The 23,544-nt window shown below is 46.4% G+C and overlaps 4 protein-coding genes and 5 non-coding genes across 10 annotated transcripts; 6 read left to right on the top strand and 3 right to left on the bottom strand.

Annotated features, from left to right (window-relative positions):
* The first annotated feature begins 3,200 nt into the window (after positions 1–3,200).
* Positions 3,201–6,673, top strand: LOC127313929 (ubiquitin-conjugating enzyme E2 10). Its single transcript, XM_051344414.2, has 4 exons — positions 3,201–3,429; positions 5,345–5,472; positions 6,069–6,173; positions 6,305–6,673. The coding sequence occupies exons 1-4, from the start codon at positions 3,360–3,362 to the stop codon at positions 6,446–6,448; spliced, it is 447 nt and encodes a 148-aa protein (XP_051200374.1). The 5' UTR covers positions 3,201–3,359; the 3' UTR covers positions 6,449–6,673.
* On the top strand, positions 3,999–4,070 carry TRNAH-GUG (transfer RNA histidin (anticodon GUG)). The gene has a single exon. It is a non-coding gene; the product is annotated as a tRNA-His (tRNA).
* TRNAH-GUG (transfer RNA histidin (anticodon GUG)) lies at positions 4,306–4,377 on the top strand. Its single transcript has one exon. It is a non-coding gene; the product is annotated as a tRNA-His (tRNA).
* Positions 4,569–4,640, top strand: TRNAH-GUG (transfer RNA histidin (anticodon GUG)). The gene has a single exon. It is a non-coding gene; the product is annotated as a tRNA-His (tRNA).
* Positions 4,832–4,903, top strand: TRNAH-GUG (transfer RNA histidin (anticodon GUG)). The gene has a single exon. It is a non-coding gene; the product is annotated as a tRNA-His (tRNA).
* TRNAH-GUG (transfer RNA histidin (anticodon GUG)) lies at positions 5,095–5,166 on the top strand. Its single transcript has one exon. It is a non-coding gene; the product is annotated as a tRNA-His (tRNA).
* Positions 6,674–10,295: 3,622 nt separating the features above from the next.
* LOC127313927 (plastid division protein PDV1) lies at positions 10,296–12,928 on the bottom strand. Of its 2 annotated transcripts, none has more exons than XM_051344412.2 (3): positions 12,538–12,928; positions 11,395–11,640; positions 10,296–10,726 (listed from the first exon to the last, which is right to left on the bottom strand). In XM_051344412.2, exons 1-3 carry the CDS (start codon positions 12,805–12,807, stop codon positions 10,652–10,654), a joined length of 591 nt encoding a protein of 196 aa, XP_051200372.1. In that variant the 5' UTR covers positions 12,808–12,928; the 3' UTR covers positions 10,296–10,651. The 2 variants fall into 2 exon arrangements, with proteins under 2 accessions (XP_051200372.1, XP_051200371.1); XM_051344411.2 differs by having other exon boundaries at positions 10,879–11,640; positions 12,538–12,925.
* Positions 12,929–15,959: 3,031 nt separating this feature from the next.
* Positions 15,960–16,745, bottom strand: LOC127315488 (probable CCR4-associated factor 1 homolog 9). Its single transcript, XM_051345974.1, has one exon. It carries the CDS (start codon positions 16,743–16,745, stop codon positions 15,960–15,962), a length of 786 nt encoding a protein of 261 aa, XP_051201934.1.
* A 4,127-nt stretch (positions 16,746–20,872) lies between these two features.
* Positions 20,873–21,658, bottom strand: LOC127315487 (probable CCR4-associated factor 1 homolog 11). Its single transcript, XM_051345973.1, has one exon. The coding sequence runs from the start codon at positions 21,656–21,658 to the stop codon at positions 20,873–20,875; it is 786 nt and encodes a 261-aa protein (XP_051201933.1).
* Positions 21,659–23,544: the final 1,886 nt, after the last annotated feature.

Below are 23,544 nucleotides of genomic sequence, written 5' to 3'. Positions count from 1 at the left end.
TTCGACGGCCGGGCGCGGCCGCCACCGCCGGCGCCGGCAGCGGCCGAGGAGAGGAGATCGGGGGTGCTTTTTTTTTTCTAGGGTTTGTTCGCCTCCGGAGCCACCCGCGCGAGGAGACCCGGGAGGAAGTTGTCACGTGACCTGAGAGTCTGCACCTTAGATTTTGTTAGTGACAGAAGAACGGTAGAACTAATAGGTAGAGAGGAATGGTGGACCAGAAACATGTCGAAAACCCAAGCAAACTAGAAATACGAAGTGGTTAAGATGTTGTTACTGTCTATTTAATCCGCTGTAAAAGATCTCTCTAGTTATACCGTTGCGGCACTGTCACCGCGAGCGTCAAGCCCGAGCGGCCTTTAGGTATGCCCCCGGTAGAGAGGATGAACCCCTCTAATATCTCATATACCGTCCATGGACAGTTCTCCAGTATCATGGAAGTAATCCCAATCGCGTACTCATCATCTGATTAGACCTATATATTCTTCTTAATAAAAGTGTGTCTACCTAATACATACTTGGCTTATGTAAGATACAATTCATTGTAATTACTAGTATCTAAGGGACATATCAATCTTATTACATACTGCTAATAAAAATGACCATCGGAACTAGTCCAATGCAAGACAAAAAAGATACACATCATTTCATACATAACAAAGAAACGGTCGTTTTAAAAAGACGATCCCACGAATGAAGATCTGACTCACAAGAGAAGCTAAACTCCAAGGTTGGGGCATAAATGGATTCACAACTGTTTACGCTCTTTCTATCTTTTTTTGCCATCAAACTCTCGGTGTAGTCTTGTTAGCCAGGTTCACTTCAGTTCACTTCTATGATATGTTTAAGGTTTTTTCTAATGCATATATAAATGTGTTTTTTTTGAACAATCAAGGTGTGTTTTAGCGTGCATCATTTCAGATCATTTCGGTATGTATCTAGCCCACATTAAAATATCTAAAATATCTTATAATAGCGAGCGGAGGTGATACTTGTGAACTGCAAAATCAGGCTCGTAGGAGAGGTGAGAATTAACCTGTTGTTGGATAGTAAGGAAGACAGTGGTACCCTTAACTCACCGGAGTTTAAACCTCAGGTTTAACACTTTAATATCTTATAAAGATGAAATATTTTTTTAGTGAGAGACGATATTTCCATGTAGGCGCATGTAGTGACATCGTCAATTTCAAAACCCATGAGTAAGTTTCTTAAACTCATTTTTTAAAAAATGTTCATAAAAGTAGGATGTACATATAGAGGTGAATATATGTTCGTATATGCGAAACATCTACCGATTATACCATGTTTCGGGGAAAAACACGCATGAGAGTTCTTAAGAGCATCTCCAGCCGCGTCCCCAAAGCAATTTGGGGCGCGCCGGACCAAAAAAACGTTCCACCCGCGTCCCCCAAAGACCATTTTTGTCCGGCGCGCCCCGATACGGTATCCGGCGCCCCGAGCCCGTCCCCGTCCCACAGGGGACGCTCCGGGCACGCCGGACACAACGAAAAGCGAGACGGGGAGTGGCGGGGCCGACCCGTCAGCGGCACAGTTAATTTTAACCTAACCGTCGCCTACCTCGCGACGGAAGTTATTCGCGCGCAGTGACACACGGCGGCATCTTTGCCTTAATGGCGACGGAGGGGCAGGCGAGACGTCTCGTCGGTGCTGCGCAGCCTCCACTCGTCGCCGGCGTTCGCACGCCACCGCCCGTTCCCGCGAGATCTTCCCGCCTCTTCTCGCCTGTTCCCGCGCTTTCTTGCCGACGCCGACGTCTATAAAAGGTCTCCCGGCTCAATGGTAGCCATAGCCACCACACCCCGCCGGCAACAAACACAGCCCTCGTCGCTCCACCGCCGTCTCCTCCACCACCAGTGGCAATGGCGAACCGCCCTGGCGCTGGCCACTTCCCTCCACCGCCGTCTCCTCCACTTGCAGTCCCGGAATCGCAGGTCGACACCGACCCGCGGCCCGGGAAGAGCGGTGGCATGCACACCGTCAGTAGCGGCGGGAGGCTATGGAGCAGCAGTCCCGCCAGCACCGTGAGGCGGCGCGGGCGGCGGATCTAGCGGCGTTCTGCGCCCATGGTCCCGATGCTGATGAGGCCGCGGCGGCAGCAGCATGGCACGAGCAGCAGTGCGACACCGTTGCGGCGTTCGACGCCTCGACGGCGCCGGTACCGGGAGGAGATGGAGCAGCGGTGGGTTGACGAGCGCCGGCGCCAGCGCGTTGAGCGGGATGCGCTGTACCGTGAACGGCGGGAGTCCATCGAGCGCCGGCGGCTTGAGTCGATCGAGCGCCAGCAGCAGCTGGCGGCGGCGGATCGTCAACAACGGGAGGCGGCGCTGGCGGCGATCTGGGGGAGGCGAGCGGACCAGTTGGCGGCGGAGGCCGACGTGTTGGCGGCGGCGATGATGGAGGCGCCAACAGATGTGGAGGAGGATGCGCCAATGGAGGAGGAGGAGGCCGAGGCGGAGGAGACCGAGGTGGAGGACGACGACGACGAGTTCGAGTGGTTCGACGACGACGGGCCGCACCCGGACGAGATGGCCGATCAGCAACGCGCGCTCGTCGAGTCCTTCGAGTCGGAGAAGAAGCTCCAGGACGACGCCTGTGCCCGCGAAGAGGCGCAGATTCGTCGCGTCGTCGAGGTCTCCCTCCAGGCGGCGTAGCAGGGGAGGGCGGAGGAGGACGCGCGGCGGGAGCGGAGCCGTCTGGCCACTGCCGAACGCAAGGAGAGGAGGCGCGCGCATGAGGAGCTGCGGTGTAGGGGAGGCGACGATGGGGCGGGGCCGTCGAACGCACCGCCAGGCTGTCAGTAGTCTAGGTTTATACGAAATCTAGCCGTTTTAATTCAAACTTTGTAATATATAATCAAAATTGAATGAAAACCTTTATTTTGGTGCATCAATATTCATTTGGGGGAGGCGTTTGGGGGATATGCCTGGGAAGCGACGTCCCCCAAACGCGGCACGAACAAAACACGTCCCCCAAACACTCGATCCGGCGCGGTTTGGGAGAAGCTTTGGGGCACGCCGGTGGAGATGCTCTATGACCGACCCGAGCCGCAGCGCGCCACCCTAGCAGTGCCCGGCGTCCGCGTCGACGTCGTCACCGCGTGCTCCCAGGCCCAGAAGCTTCCGGTTCCGGAGACCCACCATCACCCATCACCCGTGCGTGCGCGTGCGCGTGCCGTGACCGTCCTCCGCTCCAATCCAACCCAAACCCGAACCCAATCTCCTTCCCTTCCCTTGCCGCACGCCACCCCCACCATCCTCTACTTATACGCGCGCCCCCGTCGATCTATCCCCTCATCACTTTCCTCTCGATTCCGATCGGAACTTGCTGCTGCTGATTACGCCATGGCGTCCAAGCGGATCCTCAAGGAGCTCAAGGACCTGCAGCGGGATCCGCCCACCTCCTGCAGCGCAGGTAATTCGACTGACTGCCCGCCCGCCAGATCTACTTATTTATTGCTGCTACTTAGTTAGTTATTAAACTGCTCCTGCTGTTTTTTACTACTTGTTAATTAATACTCCTATATCCTTTGAGATTCCCCGGTGTCGGATGCGCTTCGTTACAACCATGTTTGTACTACGTACGATGTAGTATATGGTTTTCGCGCCAGGCGTTTCTAGATCTGTCGATTGCCTGTTGAGGATTCTTCGATTAGGCATCTGAACGCGCGGGTTGAGCGGGGCGCTCGTGGGAATTTCACTGTAAAACCGGCAGTGCTTATTATGGATCTAAAAAGGGAGGCAACTCGCGGAATTTTCCAGTGATGCTGTGGCAAGCTGGACGCGGGATGTCCCTTACTATTGAGCTAATACAGTTGCATACTATAAATTGCTAACATACACAAAGTGGTAGTGGTCAGTGATGTTCTTGCCAGACCACTCCTAGAAGTAGTATGGTTGGCCTATGGCATGCCAAAACTGTGGCAATGGACCAAACACCCGCTACTTAATATGGTCATAGCTTGTCTGCCGAGTTGCAACAAGGTGGCTGTAGTTTAGTGGTGAGAATTCCACGTTGTGGCCGTGGAGACCTGGGCTCGAATCCCAGCAGCCACACTCCACTTTTTTTGTTTTGTGACTAGAGTTGCCTCTAGCTGTTCAGAGGGACTTAGATATGAACTATTCTTGCTAGTATCTAAAATTCGGTGGCAGTTCATTATTTCATCACGCAGTATCAGTTACTCCACTGTATATCATCTTACTACATTCCATTGTGTTCAATAGCAATTGACCAAATATACCTGCCACTGCAGATGGTCATAAGTTTTCTGCTGAGTTACAACAGAGTGGAGTGGCTGTAGTTTAGTGGTGAGAATTCCACGTTGTGGCCGTGGAGACCTGGGCTCGAATCCCAGCAGCCACACTCGCACTTTTTGTTTTGTTTTTGTCGCTGAGCTCACCTCTAGCTGCTATCTAAAATTCGGCACCAGTTCATTATTCATCACGGGTTATCAGTTTCCTAATCCACTACTGTGTTGTCATCTTATTACTCCATTGTGGACCAAATAGCTGCTACTGCAGATGGTCATAATTTTTCTATTGAGTTACAACAAAGTGGCTGTAGTTTAGTGGTGAGAATTCCACGTTGTGGCCGTGGAGACCTGGGCTCGAATCCCAGCAGCCACACTCGCACTTTTTGTTTTGTTTTTGTCGCTGAGCTCACCTCTAGCTGCTATCTAAAATTCGGCACCAGTTCATTATTCATCACGGGTTATCAGTTTCCTAATCCACTACTGTGTTGTCATCTTATTACTCCATTGTGGACCAAATAGCTGCTACTGCAGATGGTCATAATTTTTCTATTGAGTTACAACAAAGTGGCTGTAGTTTAGTGGTGAGAATTCCACGTTGTGGCCGTGGAGACCTGGGCTCGAATCCCAGCAGCCACACTCGCACTTTTTGTTTTGTTTTTGTCGCTGAGCTCACCTCTAGCTGCTATCTAAAATTCGGCACCAGTTCATTATTCATCACGGGTTATCAGTTTCCTAATCCACTACTGTGTTGTCATCTTATTACTCCATTGTCGACCAAATAGCTGCTACTGCAGATGGTCGTAATTTTTCTGCTGAGGTACAACAAAGTGGCTGTAGTTTAGTGGTGAGAATTCCACGTTGTGGCCGTGGAGACCTGGGCTCGAATCCCAGCAGCCACAATTGCATTTTTTTGGGTCAAATTCGGTAGCAGTTCATTATTTCGTCTTGCGGTATTAGTTTCGTACTCCGCTGTATATTATCATCTTGCTCCATAGTGTTAAATAGCGTTACCCAAATTCAGATCGAGGCTTTAATGTATGGCTACTAAAACATCTGCTTTTTCCCACCACCGAACAGGCCCTGTGGCAGAAGATATGTTCCACTGGCAAGCGACGATCATGGGTCCAACCGAAAGCCCATATGCCGGTGGTGTCTTTTTGGTTACCATCCACTTTCCTCCAGACTACCCGTTCAAGCCACCCAAGGTATGGAGTCAATATCATTTCCAGTGCAGGAGATGTTCTGAACATTGTTTCTTAGGAGTATACATATTTTTACTTCTGTAGCACTTCAAAGTTGGTCAAAGGACTGATATAAGGCACCAAGTCAATGTCATTTGCATAGTTTTTTCTTATGTATTCATGCGCGTATGCATAATTACTACGATGGTTCAGATTCAAGCACTTCTTCGTTTTGTTATCTCTTCATCTACCACAAGATTGTATGATACCTACTCATGTACTGGGTTTCATAACAAACATTCTAGTAATTGTTTGATGAAATGGTGCTTATTGTGAGGTCATTGAGTGTACAATGCCCGGTCATCTTGTTAACTTGTAGCGAATAACTTCTTCAGAATGAGAATGAAAATCATTATGCCTGTTACATGCTCAATTGCCAACGAATAGTTGTGGTCGAGTGGTTGACTAGGAGTGGTTTAAATCGCTTAAATTGTCCATTGCTAGCACAATTCTCTGCTAAGATTATATCGTGCTTGACTTGGTGTTTTTTTAACAATTCAAGTGTATCTGAAATGCTTGTGTTGAGCTATAGCTTAATTCTAATGAAAGTAACTGTACAGGTTGCATTTAAGACAAAGGTTTTCCACCCAAATATCAATAGTAATGGGAGCATATGTCTTGATATCTTGAAGGAGCAATGGAGCCCTGCATTGACAGTTTCCAAGGTGACTTGATTCTTCCTTTCAATAGTTGTGTAACACCATTTCATGCCAAACAAAATGCCATAACATGTGGAACTGGAGTTCTAGCAGTTGACTTTTGTTTTCCAGTTCTCATAAGCTGCTGCTATTCTCAGGTACTCCTTTCAATCTGTTCTCTGCTAACGGACCCAAACCCTGACGACCCGTTGGTTCCTGAGATCGCGCACATGTACAAGAGCGACCGTGTGAAATATGAGTCCACCGCGAGGAGCTGGACCCAAAAGTACGCGATGGGCTGAAGCTGCAGGTCTGTAGGTGGAAGATGCTGTTGCCATCTTCGCTGCATCTCGTGTATCTTTGTTCCTGTTCTACTATGTGGGGTGTATTATATGGGATGTACTCCCACCTGACTGAATTCCAATGCCATATTGCCAAACCATGGCAGAAGGCCTATATGGGTGCACCCATACAACAAAATTAATGAAAGAAACTGGAACTGAAACTCCAGTTGTTCCGCTGCTTGACCTGATTGCTGTCCTTTTCTACTCTGTCTCCCTTTTATATTGGAACTTGGGTGTTGTTTCCCAGTTGCTTTTTGGACTCTCATTGGCAACGTTCCCTATTTGCATGTTCATATTCTTTATTAAGCCCTTAAGTGAATCTCCTAGCTTTCTCAGGCTCATTCTAATTAAAATGGTTGATCCACAATTAATTGAAATAAATCGAGGAGTATCGATTCACATAATATGCACTTATTTGAAGTTATTGTAATAAATTATGTTAACCTTTTTGCATTTCTATCAATATGTGCATATCTAAGTAATTGTCCTTACCATAGCAAAAACATAATTTCTGTTTGTTCTTGAAAAGAGAATGTGATATTGCTCCTTTTTTTTGTTATATGGCATTTCTTTTTTTAGATTACTTTCAGATTTAGATTTAGATTTTTTTCTAGTGAGTCCTGATAAACCGCCCAAACTTTCTTAAACTACGTCCTAGATAACGGGACATGAAGACTCTATTTATATTATTAAAATTTTATTTACAAAATTAATTTCATTTTTTTACATTACATTACAGAGTAAATAAAATGAAAACTGAATTAAGCTACAGGATAAACAGATTAAAATCAACTAAACTACCACAAAAAATGAAATTTCATCAAAATATGTATTTTTAGAATATATTTTTGTATTGTTTTGTACCTAGCAAAAAGGAATTGCTCTATTCTTTATTTAATTATATATTACAATAAAAGACTATTAAATAAAATTAGAATATTATTACTAGTACTTCCTCCGATTCGCTCATTTTAGTGATACGTATTATGAATCAGAGAGAATACAAATTATAACCTAATTACAATAAAAAACTAATCATAATGAGAAGTAATACAATAAAAATAAATAAATAGAAACTCTATTTTAGGACTAGAGGGGGAATATTCTGTTCCTTATTTACTCTTTAATTTATATTTCTATTTAAAGTGGATCAGTTTAGATAACTAAAATATAAGCTAAAGTACTAAATATACTTAAAACAAGGCAGTAATTTCTAAGATGAATAAAATAATTGCAGTTATTATAGGGAACTATAGAGAATTAGAGATATCATATCTGAAGGAGGACGGGATTCAATCTTTTCATACTGTTCGACATATATTGCGTTTGTAATGTAATGAATTCATATGTCGTATAATCTTTTAGATTAATTGACATATATTTTACATCATAAAGAAAAAATATATTTCCCCCTAACAAAATAAGTGTTGTAGATTTTTCTGGATGTCCTCCATATTTAGACAAATCTACGACGGGGAGTATATTTCACTATGTCTGCTATATATTACAGCATATACGGTATACGGCGGTCATATATATCCATTGCTCCCACACTCTAGCCGACACCAATATCCGGTTGTCTTAGTATTTCAACAACCTCAAGGAGTCGAGGTCAATATGAGGGGGAGCACTCTGGCGTATGCGATGATCATCATGTCCCTTGGAATCCTGGCAGCGACGTTCGAGTGTAAGCATACATATATCTTGCGTGGGTGTGTCATCCATGGCGTATTCTGGCGTGTATCATCTGTCATGCGCACACAAATCAACGCATAATACATATCATATGCAACAGGCCGTCGTCTTGAAGATGGAGGCAGGAGCGATCACACGAACGCGAATCCTAGAGCTAACTTGGTCAACTCGACGACATTACATCAGAGCAAGGTTGTTCTGAAACCTTGCACTAGGAATGCATGTGATAATAAGATCTGTTTCTGCTGCCAGAACCTACCGGGCTTGCCATGTTTCCCGGAAAGGGACGATTGCTTGGCCAAATGCCCTCTCTGCGATCCCAAGTGCCCCCCTTCATTGGAGACATGATTAAGTACACCGACGGATGATGAACAGATTCTATTCTCTGCAAACAATTTTTTTTTATATCCGGGTGCACCGTTCATGTAATTTTTTTACTGCTATATCACTACGGGAAAAACTTTCTTTAGCAAAGGACCTTATATGCACGGCAAAGGTTGCCGCACGGCAAAGACCGCACGGTAAAGCAATCGACGGCAAAGGCTTCTTTGCCGTGCGCCTCGCCAATGTTGCACGGCAAAGGTCTTTGCCGTGCGACGCCGCACGGCAAAGGTTGCTTCTTTGCCGTGTGCTAAATATGGTTTATCTAAAAAAAAGCTCCAAACTGATCGGTCTGGGATTCGAACCTAGGACGCAGAGTAGAGAAAGCGTACAACCTTACCACTGAGCTAAGCGTTCGTTTGTTGATAACTATACCACGTCACATCTTTTGAGCTGAGAAGAAATCCAGTTTTTACATCTTTGCCGTGCGCTTACACTAGGCAAAGACTTGCTTTGCCGTGCGTTTGTTAAAAACACTAGGCAAAGGCGTGCACGGCGATGCCTTTTGTGCTTTGCCGTGTGCCAGCGTCTTTGCTGCGCTATGTTGGTCCTTTGTCGTGCAACTTTCTTTGCCGTGCGCTCTCTTCCATCGTTGCCGTGAATCAAATCTTTGCCGTGCGCTCGTGTCTGTGTTTGCCGTGGCCAAAATCTTTGCCGTGCGTTTTTCTACGTGCGCACGGCAAAGAAATCTTTGCCGTGCGGAAACACACGGCAAAGATGCAATGCACGGCAAAGAAAGTTTTTCCCGTAGTATCTTGTGTTAAACCACCTATCTTAATTATTTTAAAACCAGAGTTGGTCAGAAATATAAACTCTTGCGTACCGATACTATCAGGATTTTCTAATCACTGACAGCGCCAGGAGCAGAGAGGAGCCATGATTTGCAGCCTCAGTACCACCTGCATATCCTTGGTCCTAGTTTGCCGCCTTCGCCTCTTCCATGTCTTGGATCTGCAATCCGTGTGCTGGAAGCAGTTTTTTTTAAAGGGGAGTGTAACCCTGGCCTTTGCATCAATCGGTGCCTTCTTCTTTAGGGAGTATTATAGATATAGAAGTTCGTCTTTCAAATAATTACAATCAAGGATCACATAGAAGAACGTTGAACGTCATTCAACCCTAGGCAGAAACTAAAGCTATCACCACAAAAAAAAGGAAAAAGGAAAAGAAAACTAGAGCATAAAGAAGAAGGCAATGCAAAAAAAGAAAGCAGCCGTGAAAGAGCTCTTGGAGCACTGGTTTGCCTGCTCTGCTTTTCACAGCCTCGACTAAACGTCCGTTTGGTTGCTGAGAAATGACCAAGACGATCTGCCATCAGAAGAACTGTCATGTTTGGTTGCTGAGAACTAAACGTACGAATAAATACCCTAGCACACAAATGTTGACCAAGAGTTAGGGGAATCCAATGCCCGCTTCAAAGGTGGCCTCTGGGCTGATTTCTGGTTGCACCGAAACTTCTCTAGGAATACTGAACTGCAAAATGCAGAGCTGCTTTCTTTCCAAAAGGTGAGGTCGATTTCCCTCATGAAGAAAAAGGTGAGTTTAGTTTCAGATAATATCAGGGTTAATCTAGATCTCCGTTATGATGGTGCTCACAAAAGATAAAAACTTGTCATGGCACTTGAAATAAAGACGCCAGCTCCTTATTTTAAAGGTGTAAAACGAGCACCAGATTAGCACATGTTCTTGTGCTTTAGCACAACTTTTGCTGTCAACTGATTCCAACTTTACATGAGAAGGCGCAAACTTTCCCCAGAATGCGTGAGAAGGAAAAAACGGCAATATATCATTTTGACAGAACATACACGGGCGCAAATGATTTACACCACACGATCGCTGAGGTTACAAAATCGGCAAAGCTGCTGCAAGCAGCGATATAACAGCCCAGTAGTTCACATCTCCAAAGAGAGGGAACATATGCAAAGCAAAAGTAGTACTACCTAACTTGTGTGAACAAACAAGGAACAACAAAGAGCAATTCCCAACTCCACAGACTGAAGACTTGACACGTGCACCATGTTGTACTTGTACTCTTTCTCCATTATATACATATCATAGAGTGAAGTCAGTTAAGCAAAGAACCTTCGATCATGGCACTCGTCGCAGTGGCAAAAAACTGAAGCATGCCCTCAAAAGCTCCACCCCGATTTGCATGCCCAGCAGCTGGTGAGGAAGAAAATAGCTTGTGAACCCTCAACAAGTTTATCCCATAAAGGTTGTTGAGCAATAAAACATGAATTTTGTCACCCACATCAACTCCAACCAACATATTCAAATATTTCGTAACCCCAAAAGGTGATCTATTGCGCTAGTACCTTATAAGCTAGCAAATGCAGAACTGTTGTCCTTGAAGCATCAATTCTTCTTAGTTAGTTCAAGAAAAAGAAACCAGTTCGCAGACTCTTCCAGTATTCCATCTATTGCTAATCTCAAACCATTTACACCTGTGTGGTACACCTTATAATGATTGAGGTAGACTGTAGAGCAGCCCATCCAAAAGAATTGAATGACTAGTGACCTAACAAAACCGATGAAAACTGAAAAGAGGAGGAAGCTTCCTGTACAAACAGTCCGATGATTCCTCAACCTCTAGCTAATAACACTTCCACATGCTTTTCTTTGCTGTTTCTTCTAGACCCTCCAGAATGAAAACGATTATCGGTTCTCCTATATTGAACTGCTGGAGTTTGTCTACCCAAGGCCAGCTGATGCAGCTGCAAGAAAGCAAGCATGCTTACCGCAAGCACAGCAGCATTACCCAGCACACCACCCATCCTCTCGAATCTTAAAATGTTCTTGGCAAAAGCAAAAGTGCAGGATACCACACGCACCACCATGTTTGAACCATGTCCCGTGCGGTCCTCATCTTCGTCTGATTGGTTGTGCATCCCATAGACATCTTCAGGCGAGACAAATTGGTTTTTGTCAAGCACATCGCCCACGAAACCTAAGGCTTCCTCAATGACTCCATGCCTCTTTCCTCTATGTTCAGCCAACCTTGCAGCAAGGAGAATACGACTTTGCTGCACCCTAGCAATCGCAGCATCTCGCTCAGCACGCTGTTGTAACTGAACATCCTGCAAGCCAATGTGACAAAAATAAGACACATATTGCTTTGTAATAACTGGTTTATGTTTGTCATAAATGACCGTGAAACTTGCAATTCCTGCTATAGGAAGCAACAACCTTTTATCAGCTTATTTACTAAGACTCAATCTTCTATGGTAGTAAACTGTAGATCTTAACAGTTCTTATTGATACCTTAAACAAGAGGACAACAAGGAGCAAGCTACATAGGTAACTCCCATTAGCCAGAAGACGGCGAGCTACAGGGCTAACCAATTGTGTGTCTTGGTACCATTATTGGCTACAAGGGAAATGAGAGGTCCCTATTCAACAGATAAGATTCTCCTGGACATTGTAGCGAAGATGCATGCCAACAGAAGTGCCAATGGAACACCTATACATTCTGGGGTGAATCTGCCACCCAAATCACAAGCGGACAAAATTGCTGAAGCATACAAAGATCTGCAATAATGAAACATGACACAGACAAACAAGGAGAGCAAACAAAGCTATCATCCAGCTCACAAAGATGTGGCTTACTATCGTTTGTTTCCCCCAACCACGGCGAAGTGTCAAACGAGGAACCTCTGTGGACCAAGCACACAATACACTCACGGGTCACGGCCACCCACCTCCCACAGTGTCTTGAATGCGAAGGCCTTGTTTTCTAATCTAAATAACTCGGTCTCTAGCGATTGTTCATTTGAATCTGAACTTATGGATCCGCAGTTAGCTAACAAGGAGGAGAAACTGTTCGATTGCGCAAGGAAGAGGAAGCATAGCCATGATAACAACCTGTTCCATTGCAGTATCAAGTGTGGATGGTTTCTTCACGCGATACCAGCGTGCCACGAATTTTCAAAGAAAGTGAAAGACGAGGAGGAGAGGAGGGAGGGGCTTGTACTGACATGAAGGAAGTGGAGGTGGCCCTCGAGGTCCTCGAGCGCGGCGCGGATGGCGTGCAGACCCCGCGCGTCCACCATGGCCGACGCCGCCGCAAGGTCGGGGTACCCTCCAGGCCGCCGCCCCTTGACGACCACGTGCCCGCAGCCGCAGCCCGGAAGGCCGGCGCAGGCGGAGAGGGAGAGGATGGCGTGGCTGAGCTTGTCGTGGAGGTCCCAGATGCGCTCCTGCAGCGCCTCCGCCTCCGCTCCCGTCGCCGCCGTCTCCCATCTCATCTCATTCGCACGATTCGCTCGTCGCCGTTAGAGAGAGACAGAGAGAGGCTGCGGGTCGAACAAGAAGGCAGAGGCCGCACCCCGGCGCACGACGGGTTGGGGATTTGTTTTTTTCCTTTTACTTTTTCCCTTGTGTCATGCGGTGCGGTGGTGATGGTGGTGTCACGAGAGGGCTAATCATTCAGCAATACACAGTTTTCTCAGACGAAATATGCAAGTACTACTTTGGAGAAGACAGGTGGCAAATCGATTTGTTTTTTTTTTTTTGAAACTTCAAACCAATTCTATTAAGAAAATAGCAGACTGCCTCATTAAAAACCTTCCAGCCCCCTCAGATACCCTGGAAGGAAAAGAATGCGTCTCGAACCTGCTGCCGCGAGTCACATAATGGCTACATCATCTAGAAGAGTTTGCAGAATAAAGCTAGGGAATTCATCGACCCAATTACAAGAATTAGCACTATGAAAACAAAACCTAGCTAGCTCATCCGCCACTTTATTAGCTTCTCTCGGACAGTGCTTAAATTTCACATCATGAAGCCCTGCGGTCACGTCCAGACAATCAACAAAGATCGCACAAGTTTCACTCCACCAGGTGTCACCACCAGTGCAGCCTTTAATAGTTTCCTGAGAATCCGATTCCGCTTCGATCCGGGAACACCCAAACTGATTTGCAAAATTGAGACCATCTTTCATAGCCATCACCTCTGCCATAGCAACCGAGGTTACATGCGGTATAAAACTTACACGCAGCAGCAACAAAGCGCCCCTGATCATCCCGAAGCACAGCAGCCGTGGCCCCTGCCTTGCGATCGACATGAAATGACGCATCAACATTCAGTTTTATATATCTGACTTGAGGTCTTGACCATCTCACGACTTGAGAAATACCACCCACCACTGTTGCCTTAGTTGCATTTGCCACCATTGAGAAGATAGACATTTTACAGTTATATAAAGATGGGATGGATTCATTATTTGTAATACGCCACCTGAGCCACCAGAGATACCAACATGCTACAGAGATTGTTTCTTTCAAGCCAATATTAGGCATTCCATTCAGACTGTTGTCTTCCCTCTTCAGTAGAAGCTCAAGGACAGCCGACCCTGCTCGATCATCATGGGTTGCATCCTCAATTATCCCAGTAATACCGATAGATTCCCACAGATTTTTTGCAACTGGGCATTGAAATAATAAATGCAGAATATCCCTTGGACCCAAATTGCAAATCGATTTGGTTTAAAATAGAAAAAAGTGACATATCTCAACATAGATGGGAGTGGTTTGGGACAAAGCAGAGGGAACGGGTGCGAGTTTCGTGACTTTGTGTACCAAAGTTATGAAGTCGATTTGAGTGCTCTTCAATCAAGATTCAATGGACATGATTGATCTAACTCAAAATTCAAACTGACGGGAGTGGTTTGGGACAAAACATAGGGGCTGCGAGGTCCGGTGACTTTATGTACTAAAGTGGCAAGTTCTCATGGCGACTTTTTCTAGGTGTGTGCCCTTCGACCAAGATTTAATGGACACGGGTTGACCTAAATTTTGAACTCAATTCAAATTCTTCAAAAAAAAAAAAAACTGAAAACATTCTAGTAAATCAAACTAGTTGAACTCAGTGTTTTGTGAAAGTTTTGTTTCATTTGGGTAGTTGGTTTATGGTTCAATTGCATTTTGAGATGAGAACATAAATATCTATTTAATCATAAGATCGGAGGGCACTTACATAGGCAAAGTCGCCGTGAGACTTCGGTACACAAAGTCACTGAAGCTCTTTTCGTGAGAATGAAGGCGGTTGTCACCTCTGGCTTTAGGGGCAAGAGTATTTACAGATCTTCTACTCAAAAATCTCTTATCTCTATTTTATTTGTTACAAATATGTGCGTCAATTATATATATGTATGCATAGCTGCAGGTGAAATCTTAATCCTGGCATATTTTCATCATAGAACACAACCCCCTCAAAAGTAAACTAGATAAGTCCGGTAAACTGAAGATAAACTACACTAGCAAGTCTTGTAGACGTTTCCTTTACATCATTTTAGCAGTGCTTTCCAAGGTTCGATTAAACCTAGATCTTCTAGGGAAAAAGCTTGTCATACTACAATCCGTAATCCGGATCGAAGTTATCAATCATCTTAGAGAAGGTTTTTATCTACAAGATCTTTTCTTCTTGGTTTTGCATATACAAATGGAAAAAAGTGTATGAGAAAAACAATCCCCACATGACCACTTTGTTGTAGTGTTTACCACATTTCGAGCAAGCCTTTGTAGTAGCAAAATAGCGTATGCAATAAATCTCCATTTGGTTGCAGCAAAATTAAAAAAGCATGTCGTTCTTTGCAACGTAAAAAACAACACATCTAATATATGTGTCCCATGCATTCAACATTACAGAAACACGCTTGCAATATTGGAAAAAATCCTATGTAGGATGCAGCCAGAAAACAGTTGCAACATTTTAGTAGTGGGTGCACAATAAAAACAATATTTGTTTGTCATTTCAAAACAATCTTCGCAACATAACAATATTCCCATAAGAGATTGATCTCCATCTTTGACGCAGAATCTCCATCTTAGACTACATGTTACGTTTCTTTCATTTGTCTACATCTTTGTACAATTGGCGCATTCACATGCTAATAAATATAACCACACAAGATGTCACTAAACAACATCAACCGTACAAGTCTATAAGAAATACTGTAAAGTACAAGCCTCCCGTGCATGTTCAGCTCACACACAGAAAAACTGCCTTGGATTTTGTGTATTTTTATCAAATGCAATAGTCTATACAAACACCCTCCGTTCCAATGGATAAGATTGTTTTTGAGTAAAGTTTGGCTAAACTCTTATAAAAACCTATCAACAACTAAATCATATAGATATCAACAACTATAAAAATATAGGTAGTATGGTGTCAGAGCATGACGAATTGACATACCCCTCTCATCCATTCGGTGTCAGAAACACGAGTCCTCCTACGAAGTAAAAGTAGTTTGCCTGGTGAGATACTGAGATGACGCTGAAAAGTAGTCAATTGCTAGCGTACGTGCATATTCTACTTTGGGAGGCCACTAATATGATCGTACTGTATTCACCTAGGCCGGTTTACCCTGATATATGGCTGATCAAAACAAAAATTGTCGTCAAATAGCCTGAAGCCCGCACAGCTCGTGGCAGTACTTCTCCGTGTTGGTGCCAAGCTTCTGCTTCAACGTCTCGAAGGCGAGAAGAGCCAGCATGCTACCCGTGCCGGCAGGCTTCGACATGGAAATCTCTTCACTGGGCGGCATGACGGCGAGCTTCTTGACGACATTGCTCAGCGCGCCTACGCAGCTCCCGTCGTGCTCCCTCGCCAGCCGCTTCACGTCGTACAACGGCCCGACAAGCTCTCGAACCATCTCCATGAAGGCGTCGACGCTATCCGGGAGCTTCTTGTCCGACATGATGGTCACGAAGTAGGCGACGTGGTAGGCGCCCGTGAACGTTGCCCACGACGGCCGGGCTTTGAGAAGGACGGAGTCCTGTAACAGGCAGCGGAGCGTGCACACGTCGATGCCGTCCCGGGGAAGCCGGTTGAAGTCGACGCCGCAGTCGGTGAGGTAGGCGATGGACTTGGGATCGCTGGCTTCTTCGTCGGACTCGACGTCGAACCCACGCAGGTTGAACTCCCACGCGAAGCGTTGGCCGTCGACGGTGACGATGGCGATCCCCACCTGGAGTGGCTTGAGTAGGGCCACGTTGGCCCGAATGACCTCGTAACGCTCATCGGCGGTGAGGTCGCGGTGATGCCGGCCGCTGCTATGAACAACGACGCAGCCGGGATACTGCACGTTCAGCGCGACGTGCTGGGCGTGGGTCGCGACTTGGTGGAGCACTTGTGATTCGGCGTTGAAATTTTCGGCCCACACCGAGCGGATGACGCCGTCCATGCTGCTCCACGGCGAGGGTACGTGCAGCTGCTCCTATTGCCCCGACTACGATCGATGTGATACGGCGGCTGGCCGGGCTACGAGCTCGATGTAGAGCGACGGCGTCTGCTTCCGCTGGATTTGCTCCCGAGGATGCCTGCTTTTTCTTGCATATATAGGCGTGCTGCGTGCAGAACTTTGGGGTGTGGTAAAAGCATACTGATTCGAACTCGGATTCCTTTTTGGCTTTTCTACGTACCTTTTTTCCTATATCGAACTCCTGGTCTGATTCGGAGCTGCAAAGGAGGCAAGAAGTCAAGAACGCGCCCGACTCTAGCCCGGTGTCATCTTGCGAAGGAAGGTACTACTACTTGATTCCTCCGGTTTGAATCAAGTGAGGGTTCTAGAATTTGTATAGGAATTGTGTATTCTATAGAAAATTTTCTTACATATGTTGTTTGATTCATTGAAACATATCCTAAAGAAACTAATCTTATAGGAATTTTGTAGTGCAAATCCTATAGAAATAAAACGTCCCAATTGCTAAAAAGTGTTTGGATGCTCCCTATCAAAACGAGCACTCATTTCTCAGCCGTTGGATCCATTATGGACGAACCGACCGCGTGCGGGTCTGCCGACCGAATCCCTCCCTGGATCCGGACGAAAACCCACCTGGACCCGGACCAAATCCCACCTGGGCCAGCATGGCATTTGTCGTCTAGCGAGTTGTTTCAAAACACACCGCTCTCTTCTCCCCTGACGAGTTCATTTCTCTCCCTTCCTCCGCTCTCTCGCTCCTCAATTCCTCTCTTGTGTTAGGGTTTCAGTGGCGGTGGGCGGCGATTTTGGTGGCGGAGGGCGGTGAATTTGGTGGTTGAGCTCGTGCGGGAGGAGGCGTTCTGCTCGTCGCGGGAGATGGAGAGGTTGTGGAGGAAGGCTCGCTCGTTGGCGTAGCGTGAGCCGCGCGTTAGTGCGATGAGCTCTGCGCCGGGGAGCGAGACTTTCTGGTCGGGGTTTGGCGGCGATTTCGGTGGTGGATGTCACGTGCGTCGAGTTGTTTTGCTTGTCGACGGAAACAGAGAGTGTGTCGGACGCTCGTCTGCGAAGGTTAGGCAGGCGTCAAGATCTACGTCGGTGAGCGTGACGGTGGGGATCAATAAGGCGGAGATCTAGTTGCGCTCGTCGGTGGGGTGCGAGGTCACCAACTTTTCCGCAAGGTTTTCGATGACATCCAGATGCAGAGGTAGTTTCTAGTGCCAATGCCCTGCAATTGCTTTGCTATTCTGTGTGTTTGAGGAGCAATTCAGGGCAAGTACGAACTAATTTCGTTTAGATCCAACTGGGTGGTATCAATTTTTGTTGGGAGTTTGTTGTTCGTTTATGTGCTAGTAGTATCATTTTGCAAAGCACATGTTGTATGTGATGTGGAAGTTATCATTACTCATGCACTAACATGCTTTCATTTTTTTTTCTGCTGCAATTTTCTGAATCATGGAACAGATGCGGTAGGCTGTTTCAAATGTGTTTAGTTACTTAGTATACTGATTTTCGCAAATTTCAAATGGATTCGTAAATTTTGGACAACCCCTGTAGTTAACTGTGTGACCTGCATCATATTCCATAACTAGTTTATTTTGGTTTTATGAAATTGTATTCGGATCATGCTTAATTGTTTGTCTAAATCTTGGTCAGTTGTATTTTATTTTCTGAACGTGTTTTTATTGTCTCAATAAGACACTCAACTTGGTTGTACAAGCAAGCTTAAGTTAGATAGTGTGTGTTTTTTATGAGTGATAGTAATACACAACTCTACTAGCATATTTTCATTCTTGTACCGTAACCATGCCTAAGTTGGCTCAGTAAACTGCCCATCTTGGTTTTGGGAACAACCACAAGTTGAATAGTGTGATTTTGCTTATATGACCTCGGTTTAGTTTGATTTGTGTATAAAAAGTAAGTTGATTGCAATTTCACATTAATTTGCATGTTGTCGGTTGCATAGTTGATTACAGGTTACCAGTTGTCCCATTTTTTTTTCATGCTTTCCTTTGTTAGTTAAGCTGTGTACCAGATTTTCTAATATTTTTTTGTCTAATGCATTTTCTATTTTTACATAATCGACGATTCTAAAATAATGAATAAGGATAATGATAGGCGATCCCGACTGCGGTTACCACAAGTTTTTGGAGTTGTTCGAGAAACAAGTACCTCGGCACAAGCAGTTGTTGCACCAAATGCTTGTGCAGCTAGGAACTCTACTGTTGACCCATCCACAAATGCAGCACCGAAGCTTGCACCTGCCCGACGCTTTAAACTTGTCTATTTTTTTCAAATTCAATATTTGGTGAACAAGCTTTCTAAACATTCTTTTAGTCTCCATTGCCCTACACACTTAATAGTGGTAGACATAATAAGGCGACATCTACATCGTCTCAAAGGTGGTTTTTATCTACAAGATTTTTTCTTCTTGGTTTTGCATATAGAGATTAAAAAAAGGTGTCATGAGAAAAACCGTCCCCACGTAATCGCTTTGTTGTAGTGTTCACAACATTTCGAGCGAACCTTTGTAGCAGAAAATAGCGTATGCAGTAAATCTCCATTTGGTTGCAGCAAAATAAAAATAAAAACATGTCCTTCTTTGCAAAATAAGAAACCAACACATCTAACATATGTACCACATGCTTTGAACATTATAGAAACATGCTTGTAACATTGGAGAAATTCTTTGTAGGCACCCAGAAAACATTTGCAATGTTTTAGTAGTGGGTACATGACAAAAACAATAGTCGTTTGTATCATTTCAAAACACTCTTCGTAACATAAGAATATTCCCAAAAAAAAAAACATTGACCTCCATCTTCGACTATGGAGAATGTCCATCTTAAACTACATGTTACATTCCATTCGCGTGTCTACATGTTTGTACAATTTAGCGCATTCACATACTAATAAATTCAGCCACACAAGATATCACTAAACAACATCAATCGTGTAAGTCTACAAGAAATACTGTAAAGTGCAAGCCTCCCGTGCATGTTCAGCTCTCAGAAAAAAACAATGCCTTGGAGAAAAACCGTCCCCACGTGATCCCAAAAGACAATAGTCGTTTTGTGTATTTCCAATAAATGCAATATGGTTTATACATACTCCTTCCATTTCAATGGATAAGACTTTTTTTAGTAAAGTTTGACTAAACTTTCTAAAAAACCTATCAACGACTAAATCATATGGATATCAACAACTACAAAAATGTAGTATGGTGTCAGAGCATGACGAATTGATATTCCCTTCTCCTCCATTTGGTGTCAGAAACACGAGTGCTCTTACAAAGTAAAAAAATAGTTTGCTTGGTGAGATGACGCTGAAAAATAGTCAAAAAAAGTCGAAATGGGGAGCCTATCCTCAGTTAGGAAAATAGTCAATTGCTAGTGTACGTGCATATTCTACACTTTTTACGGGTAAAATAGAATTTCATTACTCAGAAAGGGTTACAACACGCTCCAAATCCAATTTCCGAATCATGCTTTCAGGATCTGAACCGAACCATACATTAGATTGGTACTCTGCTTTTGCAAAATTAGCAAGGCAATGACTAACCTTAACCTGCGAGCGATTCACTTTTACAAGTACATACAATCTAGATTAGAAACCCTTTTAATCTCCGAAAATAAATGCATAAGAAGCGATCTATCTGGTTGGCGGTCCGGAACAATCGATATAAGCTGAAGGCAGTCCAACTCGATGACTATTGGCAGATGGTTGTATTGAAGAGATAACTCCAACCCTTCCAGGCAGGCCCGAACTTTAGCTTCCAAAGGATCAACACATAGTAACAAATTCCGACACGCCGAGAAAATGATATTTTTTTCAATTCGGGCCACTCCCCTTTCCATTACTTTCATAATAGAAATATACATTGTCCAAATATCACTTTCGAAGTAAACCAAAAGGAAACGGGAAAGAAAGAGCGCCCTTGCATCGATAGGAAACCCGCTGACAGATGAATCGGCATCGAAACATCTACTACGGGGCAAAAACCTATCAACACTAAAACTGAAACAAGAAGTTTAACAAACAGTACAGCCATCATATCTAAAAGCTAAGAGGCGATGCTCAATCAGATGACCCCATCATTACGAAGTACTCATTTAAATAGACTGAAGACCACACAGCTCGTGGCTGTACTTCTCCGTGTTGGTGCCAAGTTTCTGCTTCAACGTCTGGAAGGCGAGAAGTGCCAGCATGCTACCCGTGCCGGCAGGCTTCGACTTGGAGATCTCTTCACCGGGCGGCACGATGGCGAGCTTCTTCACGACATTGCTCAGCGCTCCGACGCAGCTCCCATCGTGCTCCCTCGCCAGCCGCTTCACGTCGTACAACGGCCCGACAAGCTCTCGCACCATCTCCATGAAGGCGTCCACGCTCTCCGGGAGCTTCTTGCCCGACATGATGGTCACGAAGTAGGCGACGTGGTAGGCGCCCGTGAACGTCGCCCACGACGGCCTGGCTTTGAGAAGACCAGAGTCCTGCAACAGGCAGCGGAGCTTGCACCCGTCGATACCGTCCCGGGGAAGCCGGTTGAAGTCGACGCCGCAGTCGGTGAGGTAGGCGATGGACTTGGGATCTCTCGCTTCATCGTCTGACTCGACGTCGAACCCGCGCAGGTTGAACTCCCAGGCGAAGCGTTGGCCGTCGACGGTGAGGACGGCGATCCCCACCTGGAGCGCCTTGAGCAGGGCCACGTTCGCTCGAATGACCTCGTACTTCTCATCGGTGGTGAGGTCGCGGTGGTGCCGGCCGCTGCTGTGGGCGACGACGCAGCCGGGGTACTGCACATTCAGTGCGACGTGCTGGGCGTGGGGCGCGACTTGGCGGAGCACTTGTGATTCGGTGTCGAAGTTCTCGGCCCACACCGACCGGACGGCGCCGTCCATGCTGCTCGACGGCGAGGGTGCGGGCGTGCGGCTGCGCCTTTAACCCCGACTACGATCGATCTGATACGGAGGCTGCGCTACGAGATCAATGTGGAGCGACGGCGTCTGCTTCGCGTTCCGCTGGATTTGCTCCCGAGGATGCATATATAGGCGTGCAGAACTTTAGGCTGTGGCAGAAGCATACTGAGTCGAACTCGGGTTCCACTTTGTCTTTTCTATACCTTTTTTCCTATCTCGAACTCCTGATCTGTTTCGAAGCTGCGAAGGAGACAAGAAGTCAAGAACGCGTCCGACTCTAGCACGGTATCCCCTCGCCATGGAAGGTACTACTGTACTTGATTCCTCCAGTTTGAATCAAGTAAGGAAGATATACTCAGATAGCGTAGCCAATGCTTAGAGAAGATCGCAGATTGCAGAGCATGCTAGCTCCATGCAAATGGGCCCGCCTCTATTCTTTGCGCATGAAGCTGCACAGCTTTGCATGCTCGATGTCCAGCTTTTTTTCGATAAAGGGAATATATTAATATCAAAACGATACCAATTACACACAGTCTCTGCAACAACGCACCACCCTAATGGCACTACGGATGCACACAACCAAAAAAAAAAAAAAACTAAGAAACAAAAGTCCGGCTACAGTATCTCGGGCCTAACAACAGCAATACATCCACCGCCAAGACAACACCTGAAATACAGAATCTCCAAAAACGACGCCTCCAAGAAGGGAACAGTGCGCGAACACCATCGTAGCCCGATCAACGATCTTAGGTTTTCACCCTGAAGATAGTCCCCGCTCTCAAAACAATGCCTCCAACAAGGTCATTGCCAGGCACAACCAGTTAAGGCCAGACCTTGGGTTTTCACCCTGAAAGGTAGGACTCTGAACTTCACCTGTGTTGTCGCCCCCACTTTCATACCGCTGCTGTGAAGCCCGGAACACCAAGCAAGTCCCTCAACAACGCGGAGACTTGAACCTCCCTTAGCTAGTCCTCCCCTCTGGCCTTCATGAACTTCTCTTATTCCGACTTTCATCATGGATCCATAGTCACTTGATGTCAACACAGAAAAAGAGCTTCGCGCCGCTCCCTCCAGAACCAATCGGTCGGAATAAAAGCATGGGTGCGCACGACCGAATACCACCGATCCAGTAAACTCCAGGCAAAAAGCACTGTTACATTCGCCGGCGGAGCCTTCCGGAACTCAACACTCCGGCTAGATCACGAGTCCAGGCCTCCGGTAGGTCTTCCTCTTCACGCAAGAGAGACCCTAGGACCACCGCCTTTATTCAGGTCGGACCCCCACGTCGGCGACCATCCCGGGCTGGCCACTCCAACCCTCCACCGGCGACTCCGTCGCCGGCTTCCAAGCATCTCCATCTCGCCGCCGGAACGCGGTGATAGATCGATAGATCCACCACCACCAACCGCAGGCCAACCCTCTCCGGCGAAGAAGAGGGCCACCTCCACCATCTTACCCAAGGCTGCTGCCCTGGGCGACCTCGTGTCGCGGGTGAAGCCCGAGATCGCCTCCACTCACCGGCGAGAGGCGGGGGGAAATTAGCGCAGGCCATAGCCTGTCCGCCGCCCACCACCAGCCCCTGTCGGAGTGCTGCGGAGAGCCGACGGGAGGAGGGAGGCCGCAGCGCTGGTCGCCGCCGCCCATCCCAACCGCGTCGGCCGAGGGAGAGCCGACGGGAGAAGGGGCGCAGCGCAGGCCGCCGCCGCCCAACCCATCCGCGCGCCCGCCATGTGTCGAGGAAGGGGATCCGGCCGCCGTCCACCAGGCGTCGACGAGGAAGGGCCCCCGCCGCCGCCACGCCCCGAGGGTCTTTGCCCCGGCGGCGCTAGAGGCGGCGGCGGCGGCGTTTAGGGCTGGGGAGGAGTTAC

This window comes from Lolium perenne, chromosome 7, assembly GCF_019359855.2.
Source record: "Lolium perenne isolate Kyuss_39 chromosome 7, Kyuss_2.0, whole genome shotgun sequence".
Lineage (NCBI taxonomy): Eukaryota > Viridiplantae > Streptophyta > Magnoliopsida > Poales > Poaceae > Lolium > Lolium perenne.
Note: the sequence above shows the minus strand (reverse complement) of the source record. Positions and strands in the feature narration are given on the sequence as shown.